General features: G+C 40.2%; 1 protein-coding gene across 2 annotated transcripts in view; it reads right to left on the reverse strand.

Moving 5' to 3' along the window:
- Positions 1-121: 121 nt before the first annotated feature.
- Positions 122-23,037, reverse strand: part of LOC104107045 (cold-regulated 413 inner membrane protein 1, chloroplastic-like) — a 78,978-nt gene continuing 56,062 nt past the window's right edge. The window contains exons 2-7 of one of the 2 annotated variants that reach the window (XM_070195443.1): positions 4,002-4,194; positions 3,792-3,905; positions 1,361-1,456; positions 1,201-1,265; positions 652-721; positions 122-572 (exon numbers count right to left, since the gene is read on the reverse strand). In XM_070195443.1, coding sequence (XP_070051544.1) covers positions 407-572; positions 652-721; positions 1,201-1,265; positions 1,361-1,456; positions 3,792-3,905; positions 4,002-4,165 — 675 coding nt within the window. In that variant the 5' untranslated portion in view covers positions 4,166-4,194 and the 3' untranslated portion in view covers positions 122-406. Of the gene's footprint in view, positions 573-651; positions 722-1,200; positions 1,266-1,360; positions 1,457-3,791; positions 3,906-4,001; positions 4,510-23,037 lie in introns of those variants that run through there. The other variant, XM_009615740.4, reaches the window with a different exon arrangement.

Genomic DNA, 23,037 nt, shown 5'->3' on the forward strand with positions numbered 1-23,037 from the left:
TTTGAGAAGAATCTGAAAGGAGGGTTCTTTGTCCCTTGGAGGAACCATTGGAATTCGCAAACTCATTCCACGCAATGTGAGCCCAAAGAAGACACACTTTTTCTTTTTTCTAGGTCAATGGTAAAACCCAAAATAGGAAGCATTTTGTTTCGTCGATAAGTATCCAAAATGTTACCCGAAGTACAGAATTTAATAGGATGCAAATGAAAGCTTGTTCACAGTGATCATTTAATTTATTCCTGCATCAATACATTTAACCCAATTTGTCCCACATACTTGACTAGATATACAGCTTGAAGTTAACATAAGAGGGATTTAAAGAAAGATATTAATTAGTGTGATCTTGATCCCTCAAATGACTCAAATAATTTATGGGACTCAGTTGAGCAATCACTGTAGTTTCAAGTCAAATCAAGAGCAAGCATGGCATAGCAACAATACAAATGATGGCTAGGGTGGCAATTATTGAACCTTGATCAAATGCCTTCTGCAAGCTGCCAGCACGTGTGAAATGCTGGAAACCCAGATAAGCTGCTATTGCCAAGGAAAGAATAACACCTTCCTTTGTTCCCCTGCCAAGCAATATGAACCAGATATAACTCTAGTCCACCAGAACAAGGAACGTTTATTTATTGAGGAAGATATACTAACCTTAGGTTTGCAACTTGATAAGGAGCCACAATTACCATTAACAGTGCTACAAATGGCAATTCCAGTTCACCTACAAATGGTCAAGATCAAAGTCAGATATTTCGAAGAAAATCATCTGTGTGATTGATCGTAGCTTAAAACATACAGCATCCAAACACAACAATCTACTTATCACCTTTGGTAAAACAGAACGGGCACAATTCGCAATGTCTGTTAACAATTTTCTGCAAAACAGCATGAATACATGATCCTGATTCTGCTTCCTACTATAACTTTATCATGTTAAATTCACTACGAGTTGTTAACATGCAAAAGTTCAGCAATATTCCCTTAGTTTCTACCCCCAAAAAATGGCTGACATCTTCACCTTAAAACAGGACTAGGAAAAGCACTGGGTACAATTTACTAGCCTGCTTCACAAGGGAATATTGGCTGGATAATGCTATCCAACAACATACAAAATACATAAAGCAAAAACAAAGATGATCAATTATCTAGATTTGAGGTTTAATTCATAGGCATAATAAAGGCACCAACCAGTAGACCTACCAGGAAAGGAGAAGAAGAGACGAGCAATAAGTGCCAAAAATGCAGACCAAATACCATATTCACCCCTGAAAGTCATTTTTCATCAGTTTGCTGTAATCCGAGAACATCCAGCTTAAAGAAGTAAGCACGAGCTAGTTCACAGATGCTAAAAGAAACTTACTGGATCCATGAGACAACCGCCGTAGGAGCTTGTAAAGCAAATAAAGGAACAAGAAAGGACTTGTGAATAGCAGTGCCCTTTGCAAGCATGAGAACGCTAGAAAATTCCACGACAGTCAGATTGCAATATCCAAATTATGGTGCAGCATGCAGCACAAGGTTTACTTGGAAAACAAAAGTAGTTTTTTCGTCATAAATTACATAGGAGTTTTTTTTGGATAGGTAAGGTAAACTATTTATTGATAAACAGTACCAAGTATGTACAGAAAATGTTACAGAAGTCTGGACTCCAGTAAACACTACCCAAAATCAGAACCTAGAGAGTCCATAAAGTGAGATAAACTAAAAAGAAAAATTTCTTTATGCCAAAAAGAACAAGTTTGGCAAGCATCTAAATTTTTACACAGGCTAACTCCTTTCAAACAACACTTATCAATCAAGGGGCACGGACTTTGAATCTTCTAAGAATACAGACTTGAATCGAAGAAAATTAATATGCACTCAGACTCTAGAAGAAAGAGACGCAAAAGTAAATCCCTGGAAATGATATTAACTAACGTTACATGGTGGGAACAAGTGTACAGTCTATACAAAAGACTTCTGCACATGTCCCTCGCTTTTTATCTTTTTGATCGTGCACCGTGTCAGGTTAATTCAAGCATTAACGAAAGTGTGCTTGGCAAACAAAGCTAGTGTGCCAATGCCAAGGGCCAATGCTCTCTCCTGGTTGATGCTTCTAACCAGTGGTGCTACCAGCAGCCCGTTTTCCTTATACACCTTAGCTCTTGGAAGATCAAGTACAAACATAAGCCTGTAAATGACCCTTAATCATCAAGTAACCTGGAAGCTTTGAATGTCTAAGTTGCACACATGGAGGATAAAATGCGAGAAAGGTTTTTTTTATTTTTATAAGGTAATAAATTTCATTAAAAAAAAAAGGCAAAACATGCCTGTATACAAGGAGTATACCATAAAGTAGAAAACCTTACAAGAGGATACTAATGACACCCAATCTTGCGAGAAAGTTATATGAGATGGCTTGGAGTTTGGCCATGTCCTGAACTGGGTCTGCATGTGCCATCATGTGATGATGAAGGGGTTAAAAGGAGACGAAATAGACTTCCAATCATATATAGAGAAGTTTTACATGACCGTTGGTGCATATGTGAAACCTATGAGAAGAATCCAGAGGCAACATGCCAACATCTATATGTTGAACCGGGAAATGGTATGAAGATCAAATTTTGGCAGGCTTACTGGTTTAGTCACATCCCTCGTAAGGAGGAATTTAAAAACTTATTCAGTTTCAGCCACATCCTAAATGTACAATAGCCTATTGTAGAGAAAATGATAGGTGGAGTATCACTTCAAGAAGAGAGCCAAGACTGGAAACTGGAGAGGATTACCTCCTTGTTGACAACTGAATTGAAAAAGTGGATTATTGAAAAGGAAGATTAAGTGAGATGCAAAAGAGGTTTACTGTATACGGGTGTTATCATATGCTTCAGAACGGAGGAACGAATCTTGGATTTGGCCTTGTCGATTAATCTGAAAAACTAAGGCTCCTCTATGAGTGTCTTGTTTTAATTGGACAGCACAAAATGAAGCATGTATCACTCAATCTGAGCAAGAGAGAGACTGGTTTGTGCAATAGGTGATGAAATGTGAAAGAAGGATATGTAGGACAGCATCTCTTTTTTTCCTACACTGTGACGTGATTACTGACATACAGAATATGTTTCTAAATCTACCTGGGCTCCCGTGGTAATGCCGAATCCCTTAGAGATACATATCATAGTTGAAGAGGAAAAAGGCCATAGAACTCTCTGAGAAAGCTTGGTCACACAATCTAATGCATCGTGTTGGCCCTTATGGATGGAAAGGCACTGTAGATGTTCTAATGGAATTTCAGAAGCTAATCACATTCGAATCTTGCTGTTTGGTGTATAGCTTGAATAATGTGAATAATTTAATGGACTTCATATGCTCCCTACAACTATTAGATTGGGGCTGTTTTAGTATATTAAATTTGTCTCCCCATACTCCCAATTTCACTTGGTCAAACAACAGCAACAAACCCAAGAAATCCCAAGGGGTCTGGGAGGGTAAAGTGTACACAGACCTTACCTCTACCTTATGGCGGTAGAGAGTTTGTTTCCGAAAGACTCTCGGCTCATGAATGGTGAAAATAAAGCAATAAACAAATAATAGCAACAACAAGGTAATAAGACATGGAAGCAAATGGTGCAACGTAAACGTGTAATAACAAAGATCCAAGAATACGATACTACAACAATAGAGCCAATCCTACTGGAAATAATTCGCTTGGTCAAAATTAAAACTAAAAGAAATCAAAACATTAGAAGCTCCAATTTTACAGCAAACTTGGCAGCAAGTCCAATAAGCATAATAATGAAGTAAAGGAGACTTACAGAGAGGAGATAGCACAGACCCACTGAAGATTTGTAGGAGTAAGTGGTGCAGCATAACAAACAGCCCCTCCACGCCTCTTCCTCATCATCCCTCCACTCAAATCAATTGAAACTCTGAAAGAAAACAAAACGATTAAAGAGGGAAAATAGACCAAAACTTGAAATGAATTTCTCATATTGAATCATTCAAATAAATGACAATTAACATACCTGAGAGGGTTATATCCAAGAAAACTGGAGCTGTGCTGTAACTTGTGATGAGAAATCCTAGTGTGATGACATTGAGGAGATCTCAAAGCATAGCGCTGCTTATTGTAGGAAGCAAAACAGTGTGTAGGAGTAGAAAGGGAAAGAGAAAGAGAAAGGCTCGTCATTTTATTTTGCTTAATTTATTTTGCTTTTCGCCAGCGAATGATGAGACACAAAGTGGAGATTAAAGGAAAATGGATTAGGGGAGTAGGGGAGTAAGAATGAAAAAGATGGTGATTTATACGTACAAGAAATTGAAGCTTTCCTAGTTGGACAAATGGTGATATTTGACAAATGCCTCGTTTGGATTATTGAATTATTGGAGTTTTAGATTGTTCTTTGCTATTCTGAGGGTGCAATTCCCTGCAAAGTGGCAATTTTCGTGGGAGATATTTTTTTATGCTTAAGCCATTCCAACACCGTTGATTAAAAGTCCAGAGTAAGATTTTAAAATTTTAACATTTGTTTTATTTTGACTTGATTGATCTTTACGTCGTTCTTAACAAACAAATATTACTCCCAATTTATTTTATATAATGGTGTTTGACTTAATATAAAATTAAACAAAAGAACTGTTTATATATATTAAAGCGATCTTAAAGATTGTGATTTTATATTTTAATATATTTTTATGACTATAAAAGTATGTTATTTATGAAAGAAATTTAAAATATAAAAGATTTCAAGTATAAAAGTATTACTCCAATATTAGGTATCCTTAAACAAACTAAAAAATGCATTAATGCATGGTTGCACGTGCACGGTTACTTTAGCAAGGGAAAAGCAGTCACGTGTTGAGCTCTTGATCCCGTGATAGATCCGGCATGGAAAATAGCAGCCACGCATCAAACAGCGACATTATTGAGATGAAGAAAAAAAAAGACAAATTATTGAATTGTGTTATGAAATAAAGACCCTAAAGTAAAGACACGTACAAAGACAAACTGATATATTATTCAAATTTCAAACTAATGTACATAATGAATTGAAATCTCCTATATTTATATTTATACAAGAAAAAAAGTTGTTGTGTAAGCTGCTTCTGCAGGCTGTTGTGTAAGCTGCTTGTAAGCTGCTACTGCACCAGATATAGATAATCTTCTACCAGAGATAATATTTATATATAACGGGGTACCGAAAGGATAAACTCATTATACCAGATATATATAATCTTCTATCGGGGGTGATGTTTATCCATAACGGAGTACCGAAAGGATAAGCTCATTGTACCAAATATATATAATCTTCTATCGGGGGTGATGTTTATCCCTAATGGAATACCGAAAGGATAAGCTCATTGTATCAGCTATAGATAATCTTCTATCGGGGGGGTGATGTTTATCCATAACAGAGTACCGAAAGGATAAGCTTCTTCAGGAGACTTATTTCCAATAGAGTACTAAATAGATAAACATATTTACGGCGGAGTCTCATATAGATAAGCTTCTTCAGGAAGTTTATTTACAACGGAGTACTAAATGAACATCCATAATATAATATATTTATAACACTCCCCCTTGGATATTCATTTAAAAGATAATGTGCCTCATTAAAACCTTACTAGGAAAAAACTCATGGAAAAAAAATTCTAGTGAAGGAAAAAGAGTACACATATTTAGTAAAACTCATAACTAGTTGTCTCATTAAAAACCTTATAAGGAAAACCCTGTGGGAAAAACCTTAGTAAGGGAAAAAAAGTGTAGCTCATATTTTACTCCCCCCTGATAAAAATATTGTTTCAAATATTTGAGTTTCCGCATTCCAATCTTGTATACCATCTTCCCACACTACTAGAAATTCGCTAAAAATCGACCAAAAATTTCCAACCAACGCTGGTCGGTCAAAACAAGCGACTAAAAACCGTCCAGCTTGGACGGAAACTCGAAAAAAAATATTTTACATTTTTAAAAAAATAAAATACCGACCAACGTTGGTCGGTAAATTGGTCAACAAGTTGACCCAACTGGTCAGACTTGCTTAGTCAAAAAAAATTTTAAATTACCGACCAACGTTGGTTGGTAATCTGGACCCAATTTTTAAAATTTTAATAATTATTTTATTATTTAAAATATTTTATAAAATTTAAGAATTTATATTTAAAATTACCGACCAACATTGGTCGGTTAATGTAGGGGAAGCATTTACAGACCAACTTTGGTCGGTAATTTTTATTTTCTGGAAAATAACCGACCAAAGTTGGTCGGTTATTACGTCAACATTGATCAAACTTTTGAATTACTTTTATATTTACTATCTAAATAATATAAATGTAATCCGTTAACACTTTTGTAATACAAATAATGAATACACTAACATATACTATATATAACATGTTATGTATGTAGTTAAAGTAGTACAACGAAGCGTGTGTTATATTGTGATGACCCAAAATATCATCTTTAAATTTAATAAGTAATTCTGTGTTCTGAGACCTCGAAAAGCACCATTTATCATTCCTCGACTTGCGTGTGCAGTCCGTAAAATTTTTTGAAAAGTTTTCATGTGAAAAAAATGGATTAAAATGTGAAATAGAGATTTAAAACTCAACTGAGTTAACTTTGGTTAACATTTTTAGCAAACGGACCCGGATCAATATTTTGACAGTTCCGGTAGCTCTGTATCGTAATTTGGGACTTGGGCGTATGCCCGAAATTTAATTTGGAGATCCTTAGCTCAAATTATGACCATTTAACGGAACCAGCAATTTAAGGCTAAAGATTCCAAGTTTGACCACGGGGTTGACTTTTTGATATCGGAGTCGGAATCTGATTCTGGAAATTTGAACAGCTCCGTTATGTCATTTATGACTTGTATGCCAAATTTAAAGTCATTCCGGATTCATTTAATATGTTTTGGCACGAGGTTTGCAAATTCCAAAGTTTAAAAATTCAAAGTCTGAATCGAGGTGTGAATTGCAATTTCGATGTTATTTGATGTGATTTGAGACCCCGAGTAAGTCCGTATGATGTTACGGGAGTTGTTGGGATATTTGGATAAGGTCCCGAGGGGTTCGGGTGAGTTTCGGATAGGCCATGTGATGTTTTGAACTTAAAAAATTTTGCTAGTATAACTGAACCTGTTGCAGGCCTCTGATCTCGCAATTGCGAGATCAGGCATCGCAAATACGAACCAAGCAGGTATGGCAATTGCGAGATTTTTATCGCAATTACGAAGAAAGCCTAGGCCAGCAGTTCTCGCAATTGCGAGTTTATCTTCGCAATTGCGAAGGGCCAATTGTCGCAAATGCGACATAATCTTCGCATTTGCGAAGGCAGCGGGATTGTGAAGGGCATCGCAATTGCGAGTGTTTCTTCGCATTTGCGAAGCTCATGTCGCAATTGCGACACCTGCAGCTGAACAAAATAACTTTTGGACGGGATTTTTGATTCATTTTCCAAATCTTCAAAACCTAAAACCTCAAGAGGCGATTTTTGGGCGATTTTCACGGAAAAACATTGGGGTAAGTGTTCCTTAGCCTATATTGATTATATTTCATGATTTCATACTCATTTATATCATGAATCCGTAAATTTATGGAGGAAAAATCAGATTTTTCTAAAATCTTCCAAAAACGAAAAATTAAGATTTGAAGGTCCATTTGATATCGGAATTGGACAAATTTGGTATGGTTGAACTCGTATCAGAACGGGTGTTCGGATTTCGCGAGTTTTTCTGGGATTTGAGACGTGGGTCGTATCGGAACGGGTGTTCGTATCGGAACGGGTGTTCGAAACTCGTACCAATTCTTATAGAAGAAATTCCCCAATAAACGCAACAAGTAATATAAAAATCATAAGACAACAAGCATACAATAATTATGATTTGATTATGAAGCAACCAATGACAAACAGCAATTATTATGGAAATCAGGGAGCAAATAGGCATTTTAATATTTAATATATTAAATGTCAAATAATAATTAAGGCACATAATTCAAATAACATGTAACAATTAATGCAGGAATTCAAGAATTAATATTTGACAAAGAATGAGAGAGAAATAATTATTATAATAATTAATTTATGATTAAAAATAATTTATGATTTTTCAAGTAAGCAGGCAAACAATTAATTTGACGACATATAGACACTCGTCACCTCGCCTATACGTCGTTTACATGCAATTCACATAACAAATAATTTAAGGGTACTATTCCCTCTAGTCAAGGTTAATCCCGACACTTACCTCGCTTTGCAAATTTCAATTAATTATTCAACCACAACTTTTCCTTTTAAATTTGCCTCCGAAAGCTTCAAATCTATTCACAAACAATTCAATATATTCAATACTAATCATAGGAATTAATTCCATATGAATTTATAAATTTTTCGGATAAAAATCTAAAATTCATTAAAATATTCGGTAGTGGGACCCACATCTCGAATCCCGAAAAAACTTGCGAAATTCGAACACCCGTTCCGATACGAGTTCAACCATACCAAATTTGTCCAATTCCGATATCAAATGGACCTTCAAATCTTAATGTTTTGTTTTTGGAAAGTTTTACAAAAATTCCAATTTCTTCCATCTAAATCCGAAATAAATGATGAATATAGACATGGATTTGTGAAATACAATCATTATATGATAAAGAACACTTACCGAGTTCAAAGTCATGAAAATCCCTCTTAAAATCGTCCAAATCCGAGACTCAAAACTCAAAAATGAGTAAAAATGGCTAAGACCCGATTTTATGTATTCTGCCCAGCATTTTCGCATATGCGGTGCCTGGGCTCGCACATGCGAGTTCGCATCTGCGAGAAAAATCTCGCATCTGCGAATAGGGACTGCCAGGCGAGGTTCCGTATCTGCGGATAAAATTTCGCACCTGCGACGTGCGCTTCTGCGCACAAGGGCCGCACCCGCGAAGGCCTCATCTGCGATGGATGTCTCGCTTCTGCGAGTTCGCACCTGCGGTCAATATTCCGCAGGTGCGATTATACGAGAACCCAAATTTCAGATTTTTGCTTAAGTCCAATTCTTGTTCCGATTTCAATCCGTTTCACTCTCGGGGTACTCGGAACCCCGCTCGAATATACGAACAAGTCCCGTTACATAATACGGACTGACTCGGGGTCTAAAATCACATCAAACAATACTGAAATTATAATTCACACCCCGATTCGAACTTTGAATTTTAAACTTTTAATTTGCAAATCTCGTGCCAAAACATATTAAATGAATCCGGAATAACTTCAAATTTGGCACACAAGTCATAAATGATATAACAGAGCTGTTCAAATTTCCAGAATCAAATTCCGACTCCGATATCAAAAAGTCAACCCCGTGGTCAAACTTGGAATATTTAACCTTTAAATTGCTAGTTCCGTTAAATGATCATAACTTAAGCTAGGGACCTCCAAATTAAATTCCGGGCATACGTCCAAGTCCCAAATCACGATACGGAGCTACCAAAACTGTCAAAACACTGATCCGGGTCCATTTGCTAAAAATATTGACCAAAGTCAACTCACTTGAATTTTAAAGCTCTATTTCACATTTTAATTTATTTTTCACATGAAAACTTTCCAAAAAATTTTACGGACTGCGCACGTAAGTCGAGGAAGGATAAATGGTATTTTTCAAGGTCTTAGAACATAAAATTACTTATTAAATTTAAAGATGACATTTTGGATCATCACATTCTCCACCTCTAAAACAAACGTTCGTCCTCGAACGGAGTTGGTGAAAAAGTACCTGAGCTGAAGAAAAGGTGTGGATATCTAATCCGCATGTCCGACTCAGACTCCCAGGTAGATGCCTCTACCGGCTAACCTCTCCATTGCACCCGAACTGAAGGATAACTCTTTGACCTCAACTGTCGGACCTGCCGGGCTAGAATAGCCACCGGCTCCTCCTCGTAAGTCAAATCTTTGTCCAATTGGACTGAGCTGAAATCTAACACATGGGACGGATTACCATGATATTTTCGGAGCATAGACACATGGAATACCGGATGAACCGTTGATAAACTAGGTGGTAATACAAACCTGTAGGCTACTTCACCCACCCTTTCAAGAATTTCAAAGGGTCCGATATACCTAGGGCTCAACTTGCCCTTCTTTCCGAACCTCATTACACCTTTCATAGGCGAAACCCGGAGCAATATTCGTTCTCCAACCATGAATGCAATATCACGAACTTTACGGTCGGCATAACTCTTTTGCCTAGACTGAGCTGTGCGAAGTCGATCCTGAATAATCTTGACCTTATCCAAGACATCCTGTACCAAATCGGTACCCAACAACCGAGCCTCTCCCGGTTCAAACCAACCAACTGGTGATCGGCATCGCCTTTCGTATAATGCCTCATATGGAGCTATCTGAATGCTCGACTGGTAGCTATTATTATAAGCAAACTCCGCAAGTGGTAAGAAATGATCCCAAGAACCTCCAAAGTCTATAACACAAGCGCGAAGCATATCTTCCAATATCTGAATAGTGCGCTCTGACTGTCCATCTGTCTGTGGATGAAATGCTGTACTCAACTCCACCTGTGTGCCTAACTCACACTATACAGCCTTCTAGAAATGTGAGGTAAACTACGTACCTCGATCTGAAATAATAGACACGGGCACACCGTGAAGGCAGACAATCTCACGAATATAAATTTCAGCTAAACTTTCTGAAGAATAGGTAACTGCCACTAGAATGAAATGGGCTGACTTGGTCAACCTGTCCACAATGACCCAAACTGAGTCAAATTTTCTCTGAGTCCATGGGAGCCCAACAACAAAATCCATAGTGATACGCTCCCACTTCCACTCAGGAATTTCTAACTTCTGAAGCAAACCACCAGGTCTCTGATGCTCGTACTTAACTTGCTGACAATTCAGACACCGAGCTACATGTGCAACTATATCCTTTTTTATTCTCCTCCACCAATAATGTTGCCGCAAATCTTGATACATTTTAGCGGTACCTGGATGAATAGAATACCTGGAGTTGTGTGCCTCTTCGAGAATTAATTCACGAAGCCCATCCACATTAGGCACACAAATACGGCCCTACATTCGCAGAACTCCATCTTCCACCAAAGCAACCTATTTTGAATCACCGTGCCACATCGTGTCCTTAAGGACAAGTAAATGAGGATCATCATACTGCCTCTCTCTGATGCGCTCATATAAAGAAGACTGAGCGACTGTAAAAGCTAGAACCCGACTGGGTTCTGAAACATCTAACCTCACGAACTGATTAGCCAAAGTCTGAACATCTGCAGCTAATGGCCTCTTACCAACCGGAATATACGCAAGACTGCCCATACTTACAGCCTTTCTACTCAAAGCATCGGCCACCACATTGGCCTTTCCGGGGTGATACAAAATAGTGATATCATAGTCTTTCAACTACTCCAACCATCTTCTCTGCCTCAAATTAAGATCTTTTTGTTTGAACAGATACTGAAGGCTACGATGATCAGTAAATACCTCACACGAGACACCGTAGAGGTAATGCCTCCAAATCTTCAGCACATAAACAATGGCTGCGAATTATAAGTCATTAACATGATAATTCCTTTCGTGAACTTTCAACTGCCGTGACGCATATGCAATTACCTTGCCATTTTGCATTAATACTGCACCAAGCCCAATGTGAGATGCGTCACAATATACCGTATATGATAATGAACCTGTGGGTAATACCAATACTGGCGCCGTAGTCAAAGCGGTCTTGAGCTTCTGAAAGCTCAACTCACAATCGTCTGACCATCTGAATGAAACACCCTTCTGGGTTAGTCTTGTCAATGTGCTTGCTATAGATGAAAATCCTTCCATGAACCGACGATAATAACCTGCCAAACCCAGGAAACTCTGTATCTCTGTAACCGAAGTAGGTCTAGGCCAATTCTGAACAGCCTCAATCTTCTTAGGATCCACCTTTATGCCTTCTGCCGATACAACATGTCCCAAAAAGGCAACTGAGTCTAACCAAAACTCACATTTTGAAAATTTGGCATATAACTGATTATTCTTCAAGGTGTGTAGCACACTTCGAAGATGCTGCTCATGCTCCTCTTGACTGCTGGAGTAAATCAAGATATCATCAATGAATACAACCACAAAAGAATCCAAATAAGGCTTGAACACCCGATTCATCAAATCCATAAATGCTGCTGGAGTATTTGTCAACCCAAATGACATCACTAGGAACTCGTAATGCCTATACCGAGTCCGAAAAGCTGTCTTGGGGACATCAGATGCCCTAATCTTCAATTGGTGGTAACCAGATCTCAAATCAATTTTCGAAAATACCTTGGCACCCTGAAGCTGATCAAATAAGTCATCAATTCTTGGCAACGAATATTTGTTTTTGATAGTGGCCTTGTTCAACTGCCAATAATCTATACACATCCGCATAGAGCCATCTTTCTTCTTTACAAATAATACTGGTGCACCCCTGGGCGAGACACTGGGTCTAATGAATCCCCGATCAAGCAAGTCTTGTATCTGCTCTTTCAATTCTTTCAACTATGGCGGGGCCATACAGTATGGTGGAATAGAAATGGGCTGAGTGCCCGGAGACAAATCAATACAGAAGTCAATATCTCTTTCGGGTGGCTTCCCCGGAAAATCTGCAGGAAATACTTCTTGAAATTAACGAACAACTGGTATTGAGTCCATAGAAGGGACATCCGAACTGGGATCGCGAATATAAGCCAAATAGGTTAGACACCCTTTCTCTACCATACGCCGAGCTTTCATATAAGAAATAACCCTGCTGGCAGAATGGCCAGAAGTTCCTTTCCACTCTAACCGAGGTAACCCCGACATAGCTAGGGTCACTGTCTTGGCATGATAGTCCAATATAGCATGGTAAGGAGACAGCCAATCCATACCCAAGATGACATCAAAATCTACTATATCAAGAAGTAGAACATACACACTGGTCTCAAGATTACCAATAGTAACCACACACGAATGATAGACATGATCTACTACAACAGTGTCTCCCACCGGTGTAGATACACATACAGAAGCACTCAGAGAATCATAAGGCACAACCAAATATGAAGCAAAATAGGAGGACACATAGGAATACGTAGATCCTGGATCAAATAGAACTGAAGCATCTCTATGGTAAACTGGAATAATACTTGTGATCACAACATCAGATGACTCGGCCTCAGGCCTAGCTGGAAAAGCATAAAATCGGGGCTGGGCCCTACCACTCTGAACTGCATCTCTGGGACGACCTCTAACTGGCTGGCCTCCACCTCTAATGGCCTGACCTCCACCTCTAATGGCCTGACCTCCACCTCTAACTTCCTGACCCCTACCTCTAGTTGGCTGAGCAGGCGGTAAAGCAACTGATGCCGGTATGATAGAACGAGAATCTTGCCGAGATCTGTTACTCGCCAATCTAGGGCAATACCTCCTGATGTGACCAATGTTCCCACACTCATAACACCCATCCTGATGCTGTGGCTGCTGAAGCTGAAGCTGACCCAGATGGGCCAGATAACCACTGTAGTAACTCTGGAGTGGTGGTGCACTGATAGGAGCTGAATGTGCACTGAATACTGGCTACCCAGAGTAAGGCATAATAGGACCGTGACTCCCTGAAGCACCGGGAGATACATGAAGTGATGAATGAAATGGTTTGAGAGGATGACCCCTACCAAAATTACCCCGGCCTCCAGACAAAGCACCACTGTAACCACCGAAATGATGAGGCCTCTTATCGGACCTCTGCCCTCTTTCCTGTGTAAGAACCATCTCGATCCTCCTTGTGACATTAGCAACCGCCTGAAAAGAAATCTCACTTCCGATCTCCTTGGCCATCTGAAGTCTGATAGGGTGAGTGAGTCCCTCAATGAACCTCCTCACTCTCTCTCCCTCCGTAGGTAGTAAAAGGAGAACATGACGGGCCAAATCCACAAAACGGGACTCATATTGAGTAACAATCATACTGCCCTGTTGTAGACGCTCGAATTGCTTGCGAAATTCCTCTCTCAGTGTGATAGGGAAGAACTTCTCCAGAAATAGCTGAGAGAACTGCTCCCAGGTAAGTGCAGGCGATCCGACTGGTCGGTTCAATGTGTAATCTCTCCACCATCTCTTGGCGGAACCCGTCATCTGGAATACCGTAAAATTAACTCCATTGGTCTCAAATATACCCATGTTTCGCAGGACCTCATGGCAGCGTTCAAGATAATCCTATGGGTCCTCAGAAGGTGTACCACTGAAGTGAACTGGAAAGAGCTTAGTGAACTTATCCAGTCTCAATAAGGCCTCAAAAGACATGGCGAGCCTATCACCGGTCTGTGCTGTAATAACTGGCTGAACTACCCCAACTGACGGGGCTGCTGAAGCCTGGTTCTGGGGAGCCATCTGCTCCGGAGTGGGAGTAGTGGGAGTTTGTGCTCCTCCTCCAGCCTGTGAGACGGCTGGTGCCACTGGAAATGTACCATTCTGAGCCACGCCCTCCATAAGACTTACCAAACGGACTAGAGCGTCCTAAAGTACTGGAGTAGCTATGAATCCTTCCGGGACCTGAACTGGTCCAGCTGGTACATTCTCAATTGGGACCTCATCCTGAAGGTTTACCTGATGTTCTACAACAGGTGCAGCTGATCGAGCTCTGGACTGAGCTCTACCTCGGCCCCTGCCTCGGCCTCTAGCATGACCTCGGCCTCGACCTCTACCCCTGGCCATAGTTGCCACCGGGGGTTCTGGTCCCTGTCCATCGGTAGAGCTATTACGTGTTCTCACCATCTGCGAGAGAATAAGAGTAGAATGGTTCAATCATCGATAATAGAATAAAATCGCACGACAGAATAGGAAAGAAGTGATATTGTTCCTAAACTTCATAGCGTCTGAGAGATAAGTACATACGTCTCCGTACCGATCCTTCAAACTCTACTAAGCTTGCTCGTGACTCGTGAGACCTATGTAACCTAGTGCTCTGATACCAACTGTCACGACCCGAAATTCCCACCTCCGAACCGTGATGGCACCTAACATTTCACTTGCTAGGCAATCCAACATTAGAATAACATTATCCATTTTTAAAATAATTTTTAAATTTATCAATGACAAAGAAGCAAATGCGGAAGCAATTTTGAAATAATCCATAATAATAACTATGTCTAAATACCATCCAAGAATTGGTGTCACAAGTGCACGAGCTTCTAAAATAAATACAAATAAAGGTATGAATAATATAAAGCTGTCTGAAAATATACGCACAGCTAAAGTACAATAGACGGGGACTTCAGAACTGCAAACGCCATGCAGTTATACCTCAAGTCTCCTCCGAGTAGCTGAAATCCGAGCAAAACTATGGTACGTCGCTGAGACCAACTCCAAGTTTTGCACAATAAGTGCAGAGTATAGTATCAGTACAACCGATCCCATGTACTGGTAAGTGCTGAGCCTAACCTCGACGAAGTAGTGACGAGGCTAAGGCGGTTCACTTACATTAACCTGTATGCAATATTAGTAACAACAACAATAATAGCAATAAATCAGGTAATTCATTTATAATAATTGAAGGCAACTCAGCAGTCATAACCAATTATCATTTCCATTATTTTTGTTGCAGCGTGCAACCCGCTCTCACAATATATTCACATTCAATTCTGTTGCAGCGTGCAACCAGCTCTCACAATATATTCACATTCAATCAAGTCTGTTGCGGCGTGCAACCCGATCCTCCAATATTGACTTTTTAATAAGTTTGTTGCGGCGTGCAATCCGATCCTCCAATATTGACTTTTAATAAGTCTGTAGCGGCGTGCAACTCAATCCTCCAATATTGACTTTTTAATAAGTCTGTTGCGGCGTGCAACCCGATCCTCCAATATTGACTTTTAATAAGTCTGTTGCGGCATGCAACCCGATCCTCCAATATTGACTTTTAATAATTCTGTTGCGGCATGCAACTCGATCCTCCAATATTGACTTTTAATAAGTCTGTTGCGGCGTGCAACCCGATCCTCCAATATTGACTTTTTAATAAGTCTGTTGCGGCGTGCAACCCGATCCTCCAATGTTGACTTTTAATAAGTCTGTTGCGGCGTGCAACCTGATCCTCCAATATTTTTATTTACCAATCAATTCTTATAGAAGAAATTCTCCAATAAACGCAACAATTAATATGAAAAATATAAGACAACAAGCATACAATAATTATGATTTGATTATGAAGCAACCAATGACAAATAGCAATTATTATGGAAATCAGGGAGCAAATAGGCAGTTTAATATTTAATATGCTAAATGTCAAATAATAATTAAGGCACATAATTCAAATAACATGTAACAATTAATGCAGGAATTCAAGAATTAATATTTGACAAAGAATGAGAGAGAAACAATTATTATAATAATTAATTTATGATTAAAAATAATTTATAATTTTTCAAGTAAGCAGGCAAACAATTAATTTGACGACGTATAGACACTCGTCACCTCGCCTATACGTCGTTTACATGCAATTCACATAACAAATAATTTAAGGGTTCTATTCCCTCTAGTCAAGGTTAACCCCGATACTTACCTCGCTTTGCAAATTTCAATTAATTATTCAACCACAACTTTTCCTTTTAAATTTGCCTCCGAAAGTTTCAAATCTATTCACAAACAATTCAATATATTCAATACTAATCATAGGAATTAATTTCATATGAATTTACAATTTTTCGGATAAAAATTCAAAGTTCATTAAAATATTCGGCAGTAGGACCCACGTCTCAAATCCAGGAAAAACTCGCAAAATCCGAACACCCGTTCCGATACGAGTTCAACCATACCAAATTTGTCCAATTCCGATATCAAATGGACCTTCAAATCTTAATGTTTCGTTTTTGGAAAGTTTTACGAAAATTCCAATTTCTTCCATCTAAATCCGAAATAAATGATGAATATAGACATGGATTTGTGAAATACAATCACTATATTATAAAGAACACTTACCCAGTTCAAAGTCGTGAAAATCCCCCTTGAAATCGCCCAAATCCGAGACTCAAAACTCAAAAATGAGTAAAAATGGCTAAGACCCAATTTTATGTATTCTGCCCAGCATTTTTGCATCTGCGGTGCCTGGGCTCGCACATGCGACAAAAATCTCGCATCTGCGAATAGGGGCTGCCAGGCGAGGTTCCTCATCTGCGGAAAAAATTTTGCACCTGCGACGTGCGCTTCTGTGCACAAGGGCCACACCTGCGAAGGCCGCATCTGCGATGGATGTCTCGCTTCTGCGAGCTCGCACCTGCGGTCAAAATTCCGCAGGTGCGATTATACCAGAACCCAAATTTCAGATTTTTGCTTTAGTCTAATTCTTGTTCCGATTTCAATCCGTTTCACTCTCGGGATACTCGGGACCCTGCTCGAATATACCAACAAGTTCTGTAACATAATACGGACTAACACGGGGTCTAAAATCACATCAAACAATACTGAAATTACAATTCACACCCCGATTCGAACTTTGAGTTTTAAACTTTTAATTTGCAAATCTCATGCCAAAACATATTAAATGAATCCGGAATGACTTCAAATTTGGTACAGAAGTCATAAATGACATAACGGAGTTGTTCAAATTTCCAGAATCGGATTCCGGCTCCGATATCAAAAAGTCAACCCCGTTGTCAAACTTAAAATATTTAGCCTTTAAATTTCTAGTTTTGTTAAATGGTCATAACTTGAGCTAGGGACCTCCAAATTAAATTTCGGGCATACGCCCAAGTCCCAAATCACGATACGAAGCTATCGGAACTGTCAAAATACTGATCCGGGTTTATTTGCTAAAAATATTAACCAAAGTCAACTCAGTTAAATTTTAAAGCTCTATTTCATATTTTAATTCATTTTTCACATGAAAACTTTTCAGAAAATTTTACGGACTGCGCATGCAAGTCGAGGAAGGATAAATGGTGTTTTTCGAGGTCTTAGAATACAGAATTACTTATTAAATTTAAAGATTACATTTTGGGTCATCATAGAACAATATCACTTCTTTCTTATTCTGTCGTGCGATTTTATTCTATCATCGATGATTGAACCATTATACTCTTATTCTCTTGAGATGGTGAGAACGCATAATACTTCTACCGATGGACAGGTACCAGAACCCCCGGTGACAACTATGGCCAGGGGTAGAGGTCGAGGCCGAGGTCGTGCTAGAGACCGAGGTAGAGCTCAGTCCAGAGCTCGAGCAGCTGCACCTGTTGAAGAACCTCAGATAGACCTTCAGGAGGAGGTCCCAGTTCAGAATGTACCAGTTAGACCAGTACAGGTCCCAGAAGGATTCATAGCCACTCTAGTGCTTCAGGACGCTCTAGTCCGATTGGTGAGTCTTTTGGAGGGCGTGGCCCAGAATGGTACATTTCTAGTGGCACCAGCCGTCTCACAGGCTGGGGGGGAAGAGCACAAACTCCCACTACTCCCGTCCCGGAGCAGATGGCTCCCCATAATCATGCTCCAGTAGCCCCGCCAGTTGAGGTAGTTAAGCCAGTTGTTGCGGCACAGACCGGTGATAGGCCCGCCATGTCTTTTGAGGCCTTATTGAGACTGGATAAGTTTACCAAGCTCTTTCCAGTTCACTTCAGTGGTACGCCTTCTGAGGACCCACAAGATTATCTTGAATGCTGCCATGAGGTGCTGCGAAACATGGGTATAGTTGAGACCAATGGAGTTGATTTTTGCGGTATTCTAGATAACGGGTTCCGCCAAGAGGTGGTGGAGAGATTACACATTGACCCGACCAGTCGGATTGCCTGCACTTACCTGGGAGCAGTTCTATCAGCTATTTCTGGAGAAGTTCCTCCCTATCACACTGAGAGAGGAATTCTGCAAGTAATTCGAGCGTCTACAACAGGGCAGTATGACTGTTACTCAGTATGAGTCCCGTTTTGTGGATTTGGCCCGCTATGCTCTCCTTTTACTACTTACAGAGGGAGAGAGAGTGAGGAGGTTCATTGAGGGACTCACTCACCCTATCAGTCTTCAGATGGCCAAGGAGACCGAAATTGAGATTTCTTTTCAGGCGACTGCTAATGTCGCAAGGAGGATCGAGATGGTTCTTGCACAGGAAAGAGGGCAGAGGTCCGATAAGAGGCCTCGTCAGTTTGGTGGTTACAGTGGTGCTTAGTCTGGAGCTGGGGTAATTTTGGTAGGGGTCATCCTCCTAGACCATTTCATTCAGCACTTCATGTATCTCCCGGTACATCATGGAGTCACGGTCCTATTATGCCTTACTCTGGGCAGCCAACATTCAGTGCACATTCAGCTCCGATCAGTGCACAACCACTCCAGAGTTGCTACAGTGGTTATCCGGCCCATCTGGATCAGCTTCAGCTTCAGCAGCCACGGCATCAGGATGGGTGTTATGAGTGTGGTAACATTGGTCACATCATGAGGTATTGCCCTAGATTGGCGAGTAAAAGATCTCGGCAAGATTCTCGTGCCATTATACCGGCACCAGTTGCTTCACCGACTGCTCAGCCAACTAGAGGTAGGGGTCAGGTAGTTAGAGGTAGAGGTCAGGCCATTAGAGGTGGAGGTTAGGCCATTAGAGGTGGAGGTCAGACCGTTAGAAGTGGAGGCCAGCCAGTTAGAGGCCGTCCCAGAGATGCAGTTCAGAGTGGTAGGGCCCAGCCCCGATTTTATGCTTTTCCAGCTAGGCCTGAGGCCGAGTCATCTGATGCTGTGATCACAGGTATTATTCCAGTTTGCCATAGAGATGCTTCAGTTCTATTTGATCCAGGATCTACTTATTCCTATGTGTCCTCCACAGGTTCAGGATCGTATACGGTATATTATGACGCATCTCACATTGGGCTTGGTGCAGTATTAATGCAAAATGGCAAGGTAATTGCATATGCATCGCGGCAGTTGAAAGTTCACGAAAGGAATTATCATGTTAATGACTTAGAATTCGTAGTCATTGTTCATGTGCTGAAGATTTGGAGGCATTACCTCTACGGTGTCTCGTGTGAGATATTTACTGATCATCGTATCCTTCAGTATCTGTTCAAACAAAAAGATCTCAATTTGAGGCAGAGAAGATGGTTGGAGTAGTTGAAAGACTATGATATCACTATTTTGTATCACCCCGGAAAGGCCAATGTGGTGGCCGATGCTTTGAGTAGAAAGGCTGTGAGTATGGGCAGTCTTGCGTATATTCTGGTTGGTGAGAGGCCATTAGCTGCAGATGTTTAAACTTTGGCTAATCAGTTCGTTAGGTTAGATGTTTCAGAACCCAGTCGGGTTCTAGCTTGTACAATCGCTCGGTTTTCTTTATATGAGCATATCAGAGAGAGGCAGTATGATGATCCTCATTTACTTGTCCTTAAGGACACGGTGTGGCACGGTGATGCTAAACAGGTTGCTGTGGGGGAAGATGGAGTTCTGCGAATGCAGGGCCGTATTTGTGTGCCTAATGTGGATGGGCTTCGTGAATTAATTCTCGAAGAGGCACACAGTTCCAGGTATTCTATTCATCCAGGTACCGCTAAAATGTATCAAGATTTGCGGCAACATTATTGGTGGAGGAGAATGAAAAAGGATATAGTTGCACATGTAGCTCGGTGTCTGAATTGTCAGCAAGTTAAGTAAGAGCATCAGAGACCTGGTGGTTTGCTTTAGAAGTTAGAAATTCTTGAGTGGAAGTGGGAGCGTATTACTATGGATTTTGTTATTGGGCTCCCACGGACTCAGAGAAAATTTGATGCAGTTTGGGTCATTGTGGACAGGTTGACCAAGTCAGCCCATTTCATTCCAGTGGCAGTTACCTATTCTTCAGAGAGGTTAGCTGAAATTTACATTCGTGAGATTGTCCACCTTCACGGTGTGCCCGTGTCTATTATTTCAGATCGAGGTATGCAATTTACCTCACATTTTTGGAGGGCTGTACAACGTGAGTTATGCACGCGGGTGGAGTTTAGTACAACATTTCATCCACAGACAGACGGCCAGTCAGAGCGCACTATTAAGATATTTGAAGATATGCTTCGCGCTTGTGTTATAGACTTTGGTGGTTCTTTGCATCACTTCTTGCCACTTGCGGAGTTTGCTTATAATAATAGCTACCCGTCAAGCATTCAGATGGCTCCATATGAGGCATTATACGAAAGGCGATGCCGATCGCCAGTTGGTTGGTTTGAACTGGGAGATTCTCGGTTGTTGGGTACCGATTTGGTTCAGAATGCCTTGGATAAGGTCAAGATTATTCAGGATCGACTTCGCATAGCCCAGTCTAGGCAAAAAAGTTATGCTGACCGTAAAGTTCGTGATATTGCATTCATGGTTGGAGAACGAATATTGCTCCGGGTTTCACCTATGAAAGGTGTAATGAGGTTCGGAAAGAAGGGAAAGTTGAGCCCTAGGTATATCGGACCCTTTGAAATTCTTGAAAGGGTGGGTGAAGTAGCCTCCAGGTTTGCATTACCACCTAGTTTATCAGCGGTTCATCCGGTGTTCCATGTGTCTATGCTCCAAAAATATCATGGTGATCCGTCCCATGTGTTATATTTCAGCTCAGTCCAATTGGACAAAGATTTGACTTAAGAGGAGGAGCCGGTGGCTATTCTAGCCTGGTTGGTCCGACAATTGAGGTTAAAGAGTTATCCTTCAGTTCGGGTGTAATGGAGAGGTTAGCCGGTAGAGGCATCTACCTGGGAGTCCGAGTCGGACATGCGGAATAAATATCCACATCTGTTCTCCAGCTCGGGTACTTTTTCTAACTCCGTTCGAGGACGAACGTTTGTTTTAGAGGTGGAGAATATGATGATCCAAAATATCATCTTTAAATTTAATAAGTAATTCTGTATTCTGAGACCTCAAAAAGCGCCATTTATCATTCCTCGACTTGCGTGTGCAGTCCGTAAAATTTTCCGGAAAGTTTTCTTGTGAAAAAAATGGATTAAAATATGAAATAGAGCTTTAAAACTCAACTGAGTTGACTTTGGTCAACATTTTTAGCAAACTGACCCGGATCAGTATTTTGACAGTTCCAGTAGCTCCGTATCATGATTTGGGACTTGGTCGTATGCCCGAAATTTAATTTGGAGGTCCCTAGCTCAAATTATGACCATTTAACGGAACCAGCAATTTAAGGCTAAAGATTCCAAGTTTGACCACGGGGTTGACTTTTTGATATCAGAGCCGGAATCTGATTCTGGAAATTTGAACAGCTCTGTTATGTCATTTATGACTTGTGTGCCAAATTTGAATTCATTCCGGATTCATTTAATATGTTTTGGCACGAGGTTTGCAAATTCCAAAGTTTAAAAACTCAAAGTCCGAATCGAGGTGTGAATTGCAATTTCGATGTTATTTGATGTGATTTGAGACCCCGAGTAAGTCCGTATGATGTGACGGTACTTGTTGGGATATTTGGATAAGGTCCCGAGGGGCTCGGGTGAGTTTCGGATAGGCCACATGATGTTTTGAACTTAGAAAATTTTGCTGGTATAACTGAACCTGTTGCAGGCCTCTGATCTCGCAATTGCGAGATCAGGCATCGCAAATGCGAACCAAGCAGGTATGGCAATTGCGAGATTTTTATCACAATTGCGAAGAAAGCCTAGGCCAGCAGTTCTCGCAATTGCGAGTTTATCTTCGCAATTGCGAAGGGCCAACAGCTGAACAAAATAACTTTTGGACGGGATGTTTGTTTCATTTCCCAAATCTTCAAAACCTAAAACCTCAAGAGGCGATTTTTGGGCGATTTTAATGGGAAAACATTGGGGTAAGTGTTCCTTATCCTATATTGATTATATTTCATAATTTCATACTCATTTATATCATGAATCCGTGAATTTATGGAGGAAAAATCAGATTTTTCTAAAATCTTTCAAAAACGAAAAATTAAGATTTGAAGGTCCATTTGATATCAGAATTGGACAAATTTGGTATGGTTGAAATCGTATCGGAACGGGTATTCGGATTTTGCGAGTTTTTTTAGGATTTGAGATATGGGTCCCACTGTCGAATATTTTAATGAATTTCGGATTTTTATCCGGAAAAATTATAAATTCATATGGAATTAAT

Source organism: Nicotiana tomentosiformis, chromosome 2 (genome assembly GCF_000390325.3).
Source record: "Nicotiana tomentosiformis chromosome 2, ASM39032v3, whole genome shotgun sequence".
NCBI lineage: Eukaryota > Viridiplantae > Streptophyta > Magnoliopsida > Solanales > Solanaceae > Nicotiana > Nicotiana tomentosiformis.